The 16,502-nt window shown below is 37.8% G+C and overlaps 1 protein-coding gene across 3 annotated transcripts; it reads right to left on the bottom strand.

Moving 5' to 3' along the window:
- Positions 1–6,480: 6,480 nt before the first annotated feature.
- Positions 6,481–15,020, bottom strand: LOC130413786 (beta-1,4 N-acetylgalactosaminyltransferase 2-like). 3 transcript variants are annotated; one of them, XM_056739209.1, is made up of 11 exons: positions 14,687–15,020; positions 13,798–13,857; positions 13,559–13,693; positions 12,287–12,393; positions 11,830–11,867; positions 11,504–11,684; positions 9,600–9,686; positions 9,293–9,474; positions 8,174–8,317; positions 7,870–8,095; positions 6,481–7,556 (listed from the first exon to the last, which is right to left on the bottom strand). In XM_056739209.1, exons 1-11 carry the CDS (start codon positions 14,800–14,802, stop codon positions 7,375–7,377), a joined length of 1,458 nt encoding a protein of 485 aa, XP_056595187.1. In that variant the 5' UTR covers positions 14,803–15,020; the 3' UTR covers positions 6,481–7,374. The 3 variants fall into 3 exon arrangements, with proteins under 3 accessions (XP_056595187.1, XP_056595186.1, XP_056595188.1); XM_056739208.1 differs by lacking the exon at positions 14,687–15,020 and having other exon boundaries at positions 13,798–14,636; XM_056739210.1 differs by lacking the exon at positions 14,687–15,020 and having other exon boundaries at positions 13,559–13,688; positions 13,798–14,632.
- Positions 15,021–16,502: the final 1,482 nt, after the last annotated feature.

The following is a 16,502-nucleotide window of genomic DNA, read 5'->3' as shown; positions in this document are numbered from 1 at the left end:
AGTGTTTATGAAATCTGGGCACTTTTTTCAGCCCCAACCCTACAGTATGACCAAATCTGGGCATGTACCGTCCTCTTACTATTGTGACCTGGTACCAATTGACCACAGAATATGTGACTTGTCCGGGTATTAGAAAGTATTCTTATACTTTAGGCAAACAGGTAGGCACATTCATCTGAATATAAATGTGATGTGACACTTTCTGATGCACACCCAGAGTCCATGGGAGACCTTTTCTGTCTAACGTTACGCTATCTATGGGACACCGAACACATCAAAAGTAGGACGATTATAAGAAGCCCTGGTTATAAGGAAAGGTTTTAACAACGTTCTTCTTTGTGCCCACCAAACATTCTTCTGTGCACAAAAGCCAAATACATTGAGCAGAAGTAGTAAAAACTACCACGTGTCCAAATTCATATGTCAAAATAATACAATATATTCATGAAACACCCTGAAACTATACTAAACAGATTTGCAATCTAGTAACTAAAAAGTGAACAGCTGACACTCTTTTTTTTAAAAGTTAGACAGGTGCAAACCATCCTTCAGGTCTGGGCATTCACCCAGAGCATTAAAGGGAGAGAATGCCGACCCGGAGCACTCCCCCTTGTCCAGGGCAAGGGCTCTGGTCTTAGTGTTTTCCCGAGCCAAAAACGCTTCCACCCCCAGGGGAAGGAGATAGTTTAATAGTGAGGAGTCCGGGTGGAGGAGGGATATTGCAAAAACTGTAGAATGAATGTGGTAAGGCGATTAAACTATTCATACAGTTTCCTCTTTGTTTGATAGGACGGGAGACATAATGACTTGGCAGCTGCGTAATTATGTGCCTGTGCTTCTCCCAAAGTTTGTTAATCAAACATCATTTGAAAGCATTTTCATCAAACCACATTGTTTAGAGTTCACAAAAAATGCTAAAATGGAAAACCTCAAACCAGTATTTAATAATAGAATAAGTTCAAAGTAATGCATGCGTTAAATTACTGACGAGTTAAATTTTTCCTGGGAGTGATAAATTCATTACCAATCTTTACTTTTTTATACTTGAATATTAGTTCATTTATGACCCTTGAAGTCATATTGTGAAGCAGTTTTCAGGAACGGGGAGGGAAGAACCCAGTTGCAGGCAGCCAGGTAGACAACAAAACATTTATATTTTATTAATCACATGATGTGGAAAACAGAAACTCAAACAAGGGATAACAATACACTTGCCACGTGGGGCAAAAACAAAGTTAGCAAACTAAAACACAGTGTATAATCCAAAGGGTAACAGCAAACAGCAAACATCAGGAGAACAAGGCAACAAGGTACACTAGCATTTATTCATTTAGCAGACGCTTTTATTCAAAGCGACTTACAGATGAGGTAAACAATGAAAGCAATTGGAATAATATTTATTTTCATTGCCTGCACGTATGCCATAACCATTTAAATACATGCAACAGCTGTTAAAACTGTAAACAGGTACCTCTTAAAGTACGATAAAGCCTTTCTTATAGAACCCTTGTCAATATAAAACAGAGCCAGCAGGAAGTCACGAATCAGGGAAAAATAATGAGCAATGCATTTATGTAAAATCGATAAATGACGAGAAATCACCGGCATCAACCAATAAAAAACTTAACGTTTTATACTCATTACAATTAAAATCTAAAACTTCAGTGCAATTTCTCAAACTCGCAATACCAAAATTAATGAAACGCTTATCGACCCAAGAATCGAGGGAGATTGAATGGCATATTTTTTACCATCACCACACCCTTGACTCTGATGTCACTTGGTGTGTGCTTTTGTTGTATTTTTTTAACTTACTTTAAGGTATAATTTAGTAAAGGTACAGCTTAGTACAATATGTCCCGGATTGTTTAATTCAAGTAAACACGATGAATTAAAGTCTGTGCCACTCCCTGCAAAAACTGTAGCCTACACACAATAACACGTCTCAAATAACACTCACCAAACACATTTTTAACTGATCTGAAGTACGGCTTTGATTCATGAAGGTCTATATTCTTAGTAGCTATTGAGTTTGATTTTTTTGCAAGTTTTGGAATTTAATTGTAATGAGTATAAAACGATACATTTTTATTGGTTGATGGAGTTAATTTTTCGTCATGTATCGATTTTACCTAAATACATTCCTCATTATTTGTGCCTTATTCCAGACTTCCTGCTGGCTTTGTTTTATATTGACAATGGTTCTATAAGAAAGGCTTTATCGCACTTTAGGAGCTACCTTTTCACAATTTTAACAGCTTTTGCATGTATTTAAATGGTTTTGTCTTAAGTTTAGGCAATGAAAAGAAACATTATTCCAATTGCTTTTGTTACGGGTCCCGTTTTAGGAACTCATAGGCAGATTAAAAACCTGAAATTTCAGGAGAAATATATGTGGTTTGCAGTGTTGGGGAAGCTACTTTGAAACTTTAGTTAGATAAGCTACAAGCTACTTATTGATAAAAGTAATTAAGTTACAGCTTAGCTACCCATTTGAAAAGTAGTTAGCTACACTAAACGTTACTATAAAAAAGTAGCTTGCTACATTGAAACTACTTTGATTTTAGAGTGTCATTGTATATTAAGAATGACTGAATTATTGTTAATAAAAAATATTTTAAGAAAACAAATGTAATACAATAGAGTTATGATTTCAGTGTTGTTTATTTGTAAACTACACAGTACGCAAGTTAAAGTTAAACTCATTTTTATCTCAAGTTTGCAAAATGTAGACAATATGAATTATTAAAACAACAAAAAGAAAAAATGCAGGACCAAATAACTCACCTTTATGTGTTTCCTTAAATTTATGATTGAATTGTTCGATGCAGACTGAATATTAATTTTTGGTTTTGAACAGAAACATAAAAACGTGTAACCATTACTGTTTGCATCTTTAAGAGACATGAACTTGGACATATAGGCCATTGGCAATTAATCATTGCGGGTCAAGCCAGCCGCCGTTTAGATTCGGATGCGCGGATTGTCACATGTGCTGACATGTGCTACGACAACAGGTAGAATCCAAAAGGTGATTTAATAACAGAATCCAAAAGCCACTCACAGGAAACCAGGAACAGAACACACATTGACATCAAACACATTCAATACTAGACAATGACTACAAACAAGGAAAGAACTTAAATAACACAGGTAATGAGGGATACACAGGTGACAGGGATAAACAAATGTCCGGAGATGGTGATCAGGTGAGACGGATGCTAGGGATTATGGTAGTGTAGTCCAGGGATGGAAACAGGGAGACAGTGAATAGTTACAGTACGCCCCCCCCTCAAAACCTTGTGCCGTAATATATCCAACAGGGGAGGAAGGGTGGGGGTTCATTAAGGGGATGAACTTTGGTCGGAGACAGGTGAAGACAGGAAGTAGCCCGGGTGACGGCGAGGATCTCCGTCTCAGAGGACAAAGGTGTAGCTGGGGAAAGGGGGGAGTCCGACAGTGCCTATGGCGGATAAGGCTCTGGACGGCTGGAATCGGAGACCACTGGGAGGCCGGACGGGACAGACTCGGAGACCACTGGGAGGCCGGACGGGACAGACTCGGAGACCACTGGGAGACCGGACGGGACAGGCTCTGAGACCAATGGGAGGCCTGACGGGACCGGCTTGGGGACCACTGGAGGGCCGGATGGGACCGGCTCGGGGACTGGCTGGGCAGGACCGGCTCTGGCGGCTGGGCAGGTCCGGGTACCGGACTCAGGACCACCGGATTCGGGACCACTGGTCTTGGGACCACCGGAAACGGGACCACCGGACTAGGTACCACCTGATTTGGGACCAACAGCTAGGAAACAAAGTTTGGTGGTTTGGGGAAATCCAGCAAAAGCTGGTCCACCAGACTGAGCTCGGGAGTGATGTCCTTTCAGACAAAGTTGGAACCTGAAAACACATTCGCGCCACACGTATTTATAACATGCATGTGCTGGTGTAATTAGCCAAGTCACCTGCCGAGGTTATTTAAAGCCAAAAATTGTTTGTGTGTTTGACTCCCGTGCTTCACAACCGGTCGAACAAAGACTGTTCTCCCCTAGCGTTTGAAACGCAGCATCTCGTTCCAGCTTTTTCAGGGAACAGGGTTACAGCCAAATAACCCGAGACGTTACTGTTGTAAAGCATAGTTGATTTTTATAATGACAATAAAGCTTATAATTTATCTGTACACAACTGTGTTTGCTTTCAAATAAATAATGTCACGATATCTTCAGATCTACAACGTGGATGACGTTTTGTTGTGTTGACGTGTTACTAATTCACACTGTCTTTCAAGTAACTTGTAGGCTGATCCTTCACTTTTCCTTTGACACTTATATGAATGGCATTTAAAATACAAATATTAAATTATCGAAGTATAGAGAAACAGTTTAATGGCTTGTGTTAGAACAACGTTTACACATTTACACAAAAAAATAAATAACAGAAAAAAATCACATATCACACCATTCTCTCCATATACCTTTATGAGTGTTTGCATGGCTGTGGGATAAACCGTGCAGTGAGAAAAACTGTGGCATTTTAACAAAGACACAAAAGCCTATTGAAGTATGTTCTCTCATGATACTTATGATAAATCATGTACATACAAAACAAACAAGTGTAGACAAAACCTAAATACATAAACATTTCTTTACTAAGCTCTGGCAGTTATGTTCTGTCAAAACATTTCATGCTACATTCAGATTCTTTTCCTTACAATTTAAATAAACACTACAGGTCCAAAATTAAGCTGGGCGGGGTTTCCCCAAACCCTTTACATCATTGGTTTCTTTATTGTATGTTTCATGATCTTCATTGTAGTCACCCTTTGCCTTGAATTTGCAGAAATGTGCTCTTTCAAGTATTACTCAATTTTCTTCATTATTCACTCCAATATATCCAAATTTATAAAAACAATTGTAACTAAATAATCTTAGTTGATTGCACAATTATATTTTGCTGACAAAATTAGTTTCAGACATTTAAGCACACACACCTTTAGATCAAAGAAGTTTCACTCAAGTCACCCTTCACTTTTGTTCTTACTTTATCAATGTGAGGAGTTGGGTGTTGTAAGATGAGACATCTGTTCTCCTCAATACTTGATACATTTGAGATGATTCTTGAAGAAATGGTGTTTCATTTTATAATTCGAATCACTTTTCGGCGGAAACCTGTACTTATTATAATCTCCTGTGACATTACATTCACAGGTGGCGACTAACAAACCTCCCAGTCCATCGAAGAAGAATTCTAAAAGTAGACGAGAAAATGAAAAACAAAGCTGAGAAAAAAATGCATAGGACAGTTTTATTTGTTAATCGTGTGGAATGCATGTTGATATAATATAATGCCTAAAAAGACATATTACACATTTTTACTTGTAAAAGTAAAAATTCATGCTCTATCATTTTGCGTTCAGAGACCAATTTCAGTTGTCGGACTCAAATGAGAGCTTATGTTTTGATGCATATTCATTCAAATCTTCCCGTTTCCATCCAATTTCTTTTTTTATATAATATTCCAAAATTACCTCACAAGATCTTTTAACTACCCAGAATCATTCACAGTCCACCTACCAGTCAAGACACAACCTCTATATGAGGATGCCTGTGATCCTATTAATCTGAGATAGAGGGGGAGTACATTTTTGGCAAGTGTATATTTAAAATTTATATTAATGCTATTGGTCATAAAAAAATTAAAACCAAGGGAAAAAATGCTGAAAATTGAAAGAAATGAAGGAAAGTTGGCAGTACATCTTTGACATACATTGTCGTCGTCCTCTATAAGAGAACATAATAAACTTGAATAAATGTATTTCGATGATTAAATATTTGTATTTTAAATGCCATTCATATAAGTGTCAAAGGAAAAGTGAAGGATCAGCCTACAAGTTACTTGAAAGACAGTGTGAATTAGTAACACGTCAACAGCAAAACGTCGTCCACGTTGTAGATCTGAAGATATCTAGAGTTTGTGACATTAATTTTTTAGGGCAAACACAGTTGTGTACAGATAAAGTATGAGCTATATTGTCATTATTAAAATCAATACGCTTTACAACAGTAACCATATTTTATAATCGTGTAAAACATTAAGCATACAAATTAGTCAGCAAAAAACAGATTACCACTCCTTTACTACGAGAAATCCATGATAAATTGTTCGAGGGGTCTTGACGATGTTGCTTTGACAGTCGAGCGAGCTCAATCGATCTACCATGACGTTGTGTTTATTTATTTAACCCATTTTTAATCCTAAGTATTGCTTAACATCGATTGCTGATCGGCCGGTGCAATGCGCAGCTGACCCTCATTATCACTCGTGTCCCCGGCCCAGCGTCTGTCCCTCACAGCTCTCGTCCCGCCTTGCTTGTCACATTGTTGAACATTCATGCCGGATTTGGAGGGAAAACACTAGATCTGCAACATCTCGGATTCTATAGGCATAGTGTATATGTACAAGAAATACTTTACACAGCAGATATAGTAAAACGGTTTAATGTCTTTTGTTAGAGACAACCATATTTACACATTTACACTAAAAAAATAAATAACAGAAAAAAATCACACCATTCTTTCCATACTTTCATGAGTGTTTGCATGGCTGTGGGATTAACAGTGCAGTGAGAAAAACTGTGGCATTTTAACAAAGACACAAAAGCCTATTGAAGTATGTGACTAGAAAACTAGACAAAAAATCTCTAAAACACCATCAAATAAAACACACATAAGCCACAAAACCATCTAATAAATCAAGTGTTACAACCGTTAAATTCACCAAAATCATTTTAACAAACTATTAGAACTGTGCCACAGATGACTTGTTTTCAATGTACATTAAAGCTTTGTGCTCTTTGACAATGAGATATTTAGGCTATGTCATGTGATTCGTGACATACAATGAATAGAAAAATATGTAATAAATACATAAACATTTCTTTACTAAGCTCTGGCAGTTATGTTCTGTCAAAACATTTCATGCTACATTCAGATTCTTTCCTTTACAACTTAAATAAACACTACAGATCCAAAATTAAGCTGGGCGGGGTTTCCCGAAACCCTTTACATCATTGGTTTATTTATTGTATATTTCACCATCTTCATTGTAGTCACCCTTTGCCTTGAATTTGCAGACAAGATGAACAGTTAAAATATTTTCTTCATTATTCACTCCAATATATCCGAATTAAAAATAATTTGGTAACTAAATAATCTTAGTTGATTGCACAATTATATTTTGCTGACAAAATTAGTTTGAGGCATTTAAGCACACACACCTTCAGATCAAAGAAGTTTCACTCAAGTCACCCTTCACTTTTGTTCTTACTTTATCAATGTGAGGAGTTGGGTGTTGTAAGATGAGACATCTGTTCTCCTCAATACTTGATACACTTGAGATGATTCTTGAAGAAATGGTGTTTCATTTTATTATTTGAATCACTTTTGGGCGGAAACCTGTACTTATTATAATCTCCTGTGACCTTGCGTTCCTGGTGGCCGATTCGGAGACCTTCACAGGTGGCGACTAACAAACCTCCCAGTCCGTCGATGAAGAATTCTAAAAGCAGACAAGAAAATGAAAAACAAAGTTCAGAAAAAAGTGGATAGGACAGTTTTATGTGTTATTCGTGTGGAATGCATGTTGATATAATATAATGCCTAAAAAGACATATTTTTACTAGTAAAAGTAAAAATTCATGCTCGTTCATTTTGCGTTCAGAGTTCAGTTGTCTGACTCAAATGAGAGCTTATGTTTTGATGCATATGCATATTCATCTTCCCGTTTCCATCCAATTTCTTTTTTTATATAATATTCCAAAATTACCTTACAACATCTTTTAATTACCCAGAATCCTTCACAGTCCACCTACCAGTGTGAGCCACCCTTTTGAGGAACGGGTCAAAACCGACCCTTCGCACAGCATCCGTTCGGGCCATGAAATAGTTGACGACCCCATCGACGAAGAAGCATTTGTCCAATCCCGGCACGGGTCCGTGTTTTTCTCTGACACGTGTGATGCAGCCGCCTTCATCGCTGTTTCCCTCTTGATAGAGCAATTTAAAGGCAAACCGATTTCCATCAACCTCACCGCCAACCTAAAGATATCAGCACAGGTCTGTAACTTCTGCAAACGTTTCAGATAAGAAACCCTTGTTCATAAAATGGATGCTCACCACATCTAGTTCAGGGACGGCTTCCATGATCTTCACAAAACTCTCTATACGTGTCTGGTTCAGGAACACAAAGTCATCATCCACCCATAAGAAGTATTTAGTGGTGACTTGTGACACTGCCAGATTTCTGCCTGCAAACCAACCCTAAACAAACCAAACAACATTTATCTTAAACACAGCTCAAAGGAACAATACTTGGTTTTTAGTAGGATCTCTTAACAGAAATGCAATAAAATATACAAAACTATTTCTTCAGAGGTGTAAGACCTTACATAATGAACCGTTATGTTTGTAATACCGTTAGAATAAGCTGTTTATATCTACAAACAGAGTGGGCCTACATACATTGAACTTGCCGCCATGTTTTGTACAGCAGACCTAAATGGACAAACAACTCTAAAACACGCGTTTCCTCTCCCCTGCGGCACAGTGATGAATTTGAATGCGGTTGATCCGTGATCCGGTATGGATCGTGGGCATGTGACCCACAGATTAAATATAAATTTATTCATAATTGAGTAAGACAGTTAAACGCGCTCTCTCTACAGTTTAAGCGCCAAAGCGCTCTCGCTCTCTCTCTCAAAGTATCTGGACATTGAAGCGGGTCCAGATAAACAATGACGCTCAAAACTGCTCCGTCACACAGCTAATATTAGAATAAAAACAACAACTTATCAAATCGAAAAATCAATGTTAGTCACACACTTATCTGAATCAAAGCAACCTCCTCTTGGGTGAATTTAAGACGATGTTTCTCTCCAACGACTCCCTGCTGGAAAGTATCTCTATAGATATCTATGAGTATCTCTGCTAAAAGCCTTAGTACCGTGTGTCCTAACGCATCTTTGATGGAAAGTCTTTATAATATTAAAGCAAGTCGTAGCTCCTGCCTGACTTTTATCCTTTTTTTATACTTAAAATCCACAGACCTTTTATTTTATGTAATGAAATAGACATTGCTCGTTCTAGTCTCTCTAATGCCCGCATGATCTCTTCCCTGCATCAACATGAGAACAACATCTTTTTGTACTATGGTTGCCACACGTGAATTGAGTGATGCAATGCAAATCTATAATACAATGTTAGTAAATCAATAACTGCGAATTTAAACTTCAATACCTGTGCTGGAGGCATGATGTAATGCTCTATATTGTCTCCTTCAATCTTCTCTGGCTCATGGCTGTCGTCTGCAATAATGATCTTTAGGTTTGGGTAGTTCACACGAATACTCTTTATAAGAACTTTTAGTTCTTTGTATCTCAAAAATGCTTTCACCAGTACAGTCACCTGAGAGTTTATCTCTATAGAGAGAGAGAGAAGTTTGGTCATGTTTCAAATTCCAACTTGTGCTCACAATGTGGAAATATTGTAGTTGCAATTGTCGTTAAAGTATGTTAAATTACGTAATGACATGTCTTTTGCTTACCCCTCCCCAGATCATAAAGAACAGGAACTGATGGACGTTTGATCTCGATTGGAAAAATGACCTCATAGTTCTCAAAAGAGAAGTAAGCTGTTGGCAAAAAAAGGTTATAAATAAACATTCTTTTCTATTCATGTGAATAGGACAAATTAGTTCCAATTATGTTTTTACCTGGTAAAAAAATAAAATACACAATATTATCAGTCATCTGAGACATGTTTGTGAAACATAAACTCTGCCAGCAAGTCCAAACAAGGAGGTGGTTGCCGAACTGGTTTAATATTACCTTGATCTGGCAGTTGTTCCTTTTTGATAAGGAAATAGTTTTAGATATTTTTTTTCATTTTCATTCTCAGTGGTCTTGTGTTCATACAGTGGAAGTCAATGTGGTTCAGTTTTCTTTGGTTATGAACATACTTCAATCTTACGATTCAATTCAGTTAAAATCCATATTATTTAAATAGCCCTTTTCACAATCTGCATTGTTCCAAAGCAGCTTTACAGGAGAAGAGATAAAGAAAAGGTAAAACACAGCACAGTGCAAGGTGTTTTTAGAGCAAGCAATATCATTCTAATAAATGCGATGTGAATGGACCTTTAAACTAATCTTATATCTAATTCCTCGTTAAATATAATAATTTATTAAATTATAATGTTCCGAGAGCAACACAATACAAAAGCAAACTGTACTGAACACAACACAACACAAACAAAGACCAACGGGAATGTCGTGGTCGCACTATAGACGTTCCATTCATACTCATTTAAATCCATTAGGCTGAAAATGCCATGATGTCCTAAACAGATAGATACATCCTATAAATAGGATAAAAGCATAGAAATCCATGGAATATTTTTAACAACCAAAACGCATCTTAAAAAACTTGTTTAACCTGCCAAAGAAGCCAGAAAATAGCGGCTGTGAATGAATTTGTTTTGACATTACAATAATCAGTCATTATTATAAATCATTGCACATGTCAGTACTTTAATCCCCACAAGTCAGACCTGCATCAAGTCAAGACAAGGGGTACTGGCCACACACATAACCTGAAATACGAGTGTGGAGGTCGTGTCACAGAAATTTTCATACCTTTTGCAACGCAAATTTTGGGGGGGATGGGTTTTACCCATCTCACAGGTGGAAACATAGCGTGTTTTAACCACTGTATTGCCTAACACCACCACATTTAATGTTAAAGGGATCTTTCACCTATACATAAAAAATCAGCTTTTATTTATTCACCCTAATGTCATTCGGAACAGAACACAAAAGAAGATATTTTGAAGAACGGTGGTCACTAAACAACATTGACTTCCATAGTATGGACACGCAACCACTGAGATATTTCTCAAAATATCTTCTAAAAAGATAAAAAGATAAAGGTTTCAAATGACATGAAGGTAAATAAAAGATGACAGAATAAAGAGTATTTTGAGACCAATGTTTTTCTGAATATACTATATACTGTAGGTTTGTGTTTAGGTAAAATGATCATTATTGTTTCATTCTGTAAAATAATAATACTATTTCTACAAAATTTCAAATTTATTTGCAGAAAATGAAAACCAGAACACAGGTGGAAATAACAGAAAAGATGCTCTGTATTTTTCAAGAACTGCATATTCGCTTTGTAAGGGATAATGTACAAGCAGCACTTGTTACATGGCTACTTGCCACATGAGAAAAAACAGGACACTAAATGTGTAAAAATGTAAAATATATACATAGATATACACGAAACAAAGACAGGTTGTCAAGGGACATCGAAAGCCAAAGAAAATAAGTATGTCTTTAAGGTAGATTTGAAATCAGGCAGAGTCGGGGCAGTTCTAATAATCTCTAATATTCCAACAATACATCTAGAAATGCTGAATTAAAATGAACATTCGGAATGGTTACTCACAGAGATCTTCGGTCTTGATGTGGTAGATGGTACTGGTGTAGGTCACTCGGCTCAGCAGATCATTGAGTTTTTCAAGACTGGTGGAGGAGATGGTCAGATTCGCTTCATTCTGTCCGTCCACGTCCTCTCCTTCCTGAACATCCATTACTGACAGCACACCTTTCCCCACCTTCAGCGACACCTGCACACATTTGACATCCCATCAGCTCATTCCCAAACAAAAGAAGGCAAAAGGTATAGGAGATCCTCAAAACAGTTTGACTCAATACAGGTTGAGTGGAAATTGTGAGCCCTCCACCTTAGGCCGAAAACTGAGCACAACAAACCTCGTAAATTGTTTGGTTTTGTGCGTGCAGAGCTAGACCTTCAACAATGACAAATTTCTGTAGTTAGTACAGTGAGAAATTACCACAAAACAACATACAACTGATTTTTTTTATTTTACAGTAAGACATGTGTCCACCAAAGGGTCTTTTTTCAATTGTTTGCAATGGGAGGCAACATTTTTCCGACCCAAGAGAGATGTAAAATTTGAGTGAAACGCTGTTTGGACATGTAGTCTCAGAAAATCCCTGATAGTACCTGATGATATCCAAACTGACCACAATTTCCAAATATCAAGAACAAATTGTTTGCCAAATTATATTGTGTATCATTGCAACCAACAAAAAAGGCGCTGGGTGGACACACAGCGCAAATTCTAAATAAATATCTACATATCATATCTCACCTTGAATGTGAAATTTCCAATGCAAACAGTAAAGCATCACAAATCCGACTCACCAGGAATAAGAGTTTTATTCATGGGCGACACTCTGAATCCTCTGATGGGATACTGAAGGGGGGTGTTAGGAGGGGCAAGTAGAAGAACATCGTTCTGTTTGCCCGTTCTGTGTGCGGCATGAGGTAAAGATTTTTGTTAAATGCTTTTAATCTCCATACAGTTTATATTGTGATGGGTAATTGATAGTGTCTCATCCTGTGACGTAATTGTGTATATGTTTCCCCCCTCTCTCTCTTTCTCTATCTCTCTTTTTGTCACTGTGCGTTCAGACCGCCGCCGTCGAGAGCGCCAAAGTGGCCGGAAGTCATTCATTTTCAATGTGAGCAGCAGCGAGGAGCAGCGTGGCGTACCGACGGCGGCGGTCTAAACGTACAGGTTGGGTTATATATGACGCATCCCCTAGTTCCCTTGGATGCGAGCACCAAATATGACGTCATCGCGGTGTTCGCGAAGTTCGCTTTGGCTGAACGCGAGCTCATTTCGCGTGGCGGCGTGCACGGCCTTTTTTTGTGACCCAAGCGAACAGTTCGCGCGGCGCCGCAGTCAACATGAACAACTTTGAAGAGATTTTGGCTGCACCTGTACAGACATCTTTTATCATCAACGTGTCTGTTTTATATTGTATTCAGAATAAAACGTCTCGTCCGTTTGGGGAGCCAGGCGCGTGTATAAACGTTGTGCACACCGCCAGGCGAAATGAGCTCGCGCTCACCAAAAGCGAACTTCGCGAACACCGCGATGACGTCATATTTGACGTGCGCACCCAAGCGAACATGTGGATGCGTCGATATAAACCCAGCCTACGCAGTGCTTCAAATCATCTTTAACGTGGCTTAGCTGCTACACAGATGGCCTCAAAGATAAATCTCAATCACAGAGATATTGTCGTGTTTATTTACCATTAACTAACTTGTCAGATGTGAACCTAAAGTGAGGTTACATCGCCATGACCATTGAGTTGTTTGAGTCAAGCTCTACCAATCTGTGTGATGGTTTGTTGAAATCACTCTTTGTTTTCACTTGTTTTTCGTTAGTTAGGGAGAGACGTAAAATTAATGTCTTTGATTTTGCTTTGTTTTGTTAGGGGAATTATTTGGGTTAAAACTTTAGGAGAACTTGTTTTGTTACATTGATACAGTGAAAAGAGCAGGGAGAGAGGAAGACGAGATTTTCTCATCGATTATGTTATTTAATTTTTTTTCATTATGTTACGTTCTCTCTCGTAAACCCTAGGAGACGTAACAATAGTTCATAATGATGAAGTCATGAACCTGATCTGATGTTGTCGGTACTCTTCTGCTCGGCGTTTCCCTAGATCTTCCATCTCATCTTTTGGGACGTACTGCTTTGCTGGCTCGGTATTTTTGCAGGTGCAGGGCGGAGGGTTGTCTTTGGGAAATGCTATGCTGAGACAACGATAAATATCAAAAAGTTTGGTGGTAAACAATAAAGTTTACTGATTTCAGGGAACGATAATAAACGATGACTCACTTGTGACAGATGTACTCACTTTGGTTTGTAGGAATTCTGGATCAGCGGTTCACTGTAACAACTTGTGGATTTTGTCAAACTTGTGTAAGGGAAATATAAGGAAATGTACAAATGATTTGCATGGAGTTTGTTCTTAGCAAATAAAGACAACACAGATTTCCGCATGAATTCATGCATGAATTGAGGAAATTGTTTATGAATGTTATAGGAAGAATATAAAAACATCATTCAATTAAATCCTAGTTTATTTATATCGCGTTTCACAACATTGTTCCAAAGCAGCTTTACAGGAATAAAAAAAAACAGGTAGACAATACACAGCACATCGCATGGTGTTTATAGAACAAGCAAGATCATTCTGATAAATAATATCTAATAAAATAAAATGTCACAGAAACATGTTAAAAATGTTAAATAAATGCAGTCTCCCGTTGAGCAAGGCAACACTGCACTGCTTTGTTGTATTATAAACAAATATGATTCATTTAATAACGCAATGCCAGTCAAATTGACTTTTTAAAGATAATTTTAAACCAACATGTTGGGTTTGACCATTAATACCCGAACGTGACTTGAAACAACCCAGTATTTATTCCTCCTGTAAAGAAAACTATTCAAACTCGAATGGTTTCCAATACAAATGCATTAACGGACCATTAAACATACATTTACAAATTCCCATTATGTTTTGTCCAGTATTTTAATAGTGTCCCATTGGTTCTCAGCCACACTAGCAGAGACCCATAAAGTTGTACTTTCCATAAAAATCAAAATATTTCCCATCATAACCATTACAATTTCTGTGACGGTGTCTAGAGCTTTTTCACCAGTTAGGCCACTTGTGAATTTACATCCTTATCGGGATTCTCTACGACATAATAACAGCAAAAAATAGAGTGGTTTCATACCTCAGTACCTGCGGGAATGGTTTGTCCCAGAAATTCTCGTGCCCGTAATATATGGAGAGCAGGAGAGCGGGCACCAGAACAACTGCGACCGATAAAAGGCGTTGATTTCGGTGCATGATGGAAAAAATGTCCGCGTGAATAAATGAAATGCCTTCGAGTAATAGAACGCTTACATTAAAACCAACAGCCTGTTGTTTTATTAAGTTTTATATTGTATATTGCTCAGTATGTGCACGTATTCCACCTAGACTAACATTAAAAGAAAAGCAGGTCTGTATGAATGTGTGTAAACAGTCCGTTGTAACCTATTGTTACAGGTGATGCGTCTGTGGGCAGGGCGGAGACGCTCTCTTCGTCTATGTCACATTTTAAGATTTTTATTTCACATTTTTATTTCACAGATATGCCCACTAAATTAAATTTGCTTGCCCCGTTCATTTCGTGTTGAACGAAAACGAATTAAATGTCAACAGAAAGCAAACCTTAAATTTGTTTTATCATTGTACTGCGCATGCGTTACTGCAGGTGAATCATTAACACATTAAGACATTGATGTATTTGAATACGCGTCTCATTTCTTTCAGGAAAAAATGAGATGTGCTATTAGGCTAATAAAAAACAAATCCAGTTGCACCATCTGGACTCTGGACGTAAAATGCGCCTTATATCCTGCTTGGAATTTAAACCTGTTGCATCACCAGGGACGGATCATGACTTCAAAGGCCCCCCTCCCTCCATTTTTCCTTTCTTTCCCTTAGCTGCGCATTCACAGTTATAGAAAGTAAAGGTTTAGATGATAGTGAATATTATAACCGATGCATTACGAGTTTGTTTCAAATTTGTAATCAATATGACATGGACATATTTAATGGATGTATAGAAGGTGCAAGAAAGATAAACTGCAGATTTCCTATGAGATGCCAAAATCCTCGCTCTCTCTATATCACAGATCAGTCAAATTGGCCGAATATAGAAATCTATCTGAGTTTATTAATAAAAACTGTCATAAGCCAAGAGTACTGTTTAACACTATACATTTCCACTATAGATTAACACTGGTTCTTTCTCCAAGCAATCAGACTCTTAAACTCACAATCCACTCACTTTATCACCCACTAGCACGCACGACTTCATACATTGTCGTACTGTAATACACAATACATATCAATCACTGCACGCTACGCAGATTGTGTTTACATTTGCTGCTATTTATTTAGTTATTTGTAAATTATGTGTCATTATCTTGTGTACACTACGCACATTGTGTACATTTTCTGCTGTGTATGATTGTCATGTATATTACGTGTCATTTGTTTTATTCTGGTGTAAAACTTGTACAGAAATGTTAACTGTGTAAATGTGTACAAGAAATGTCTGTCATACTGCCATTTTGGTTTGAACTGCCCCCAAATTATTCACCTACTGTTGCACCTGTGTATATGGTTGAGTGACAATAAAGGGATTTAGATTTTAAATGATGTTGTACCGCAAGAACGGCAGACATTCCTACTGCTCAAGTATGTCAACTGCAGGTCATTGAACATCACTCACAGCTCAAAGACATGGCGGAGATGCAAAATCAGTGCTTCCGAGAAGAAAAATGGGAGTGGATGGAAAATAGTTGTAAATTGTCAGAAGGCAACATATGGAGATATCAAAACAGAACTGTAGCTCCAAAAGCCTTGCTTCCTTATCTGGCCATACAGATACACAGCGCAGGACACATAGGGGTTTCTCAAATGTGTTCACGCTTTAATACAGTATGGTGGACAAGGGGATTCAGGAAACATGCAGAAGCTGTATCTAACGGATGCAT

The sequence above is a fragment of the Triplophysa dalaica genome, chromosome 24 (assembly GCF_015846415.1).
Source record: "Triplophysa dalaica isolate WHDGS20190420 chromosome 24, ASM1584641v1, whole genome shotgun sequence".
Taxonomy (NCBI): Eukaryota; Metazoa; Chordata; class Actinopteri; order Cypriniformes; family Nemacheilidae; genus Triplophysa; species Triplophysa dalaica.
The sequence above is the reverse complement of the archived record's forward strand: the minus strand, read 5'-3'. Positions and strand labels throughout refer to the sequence as shown.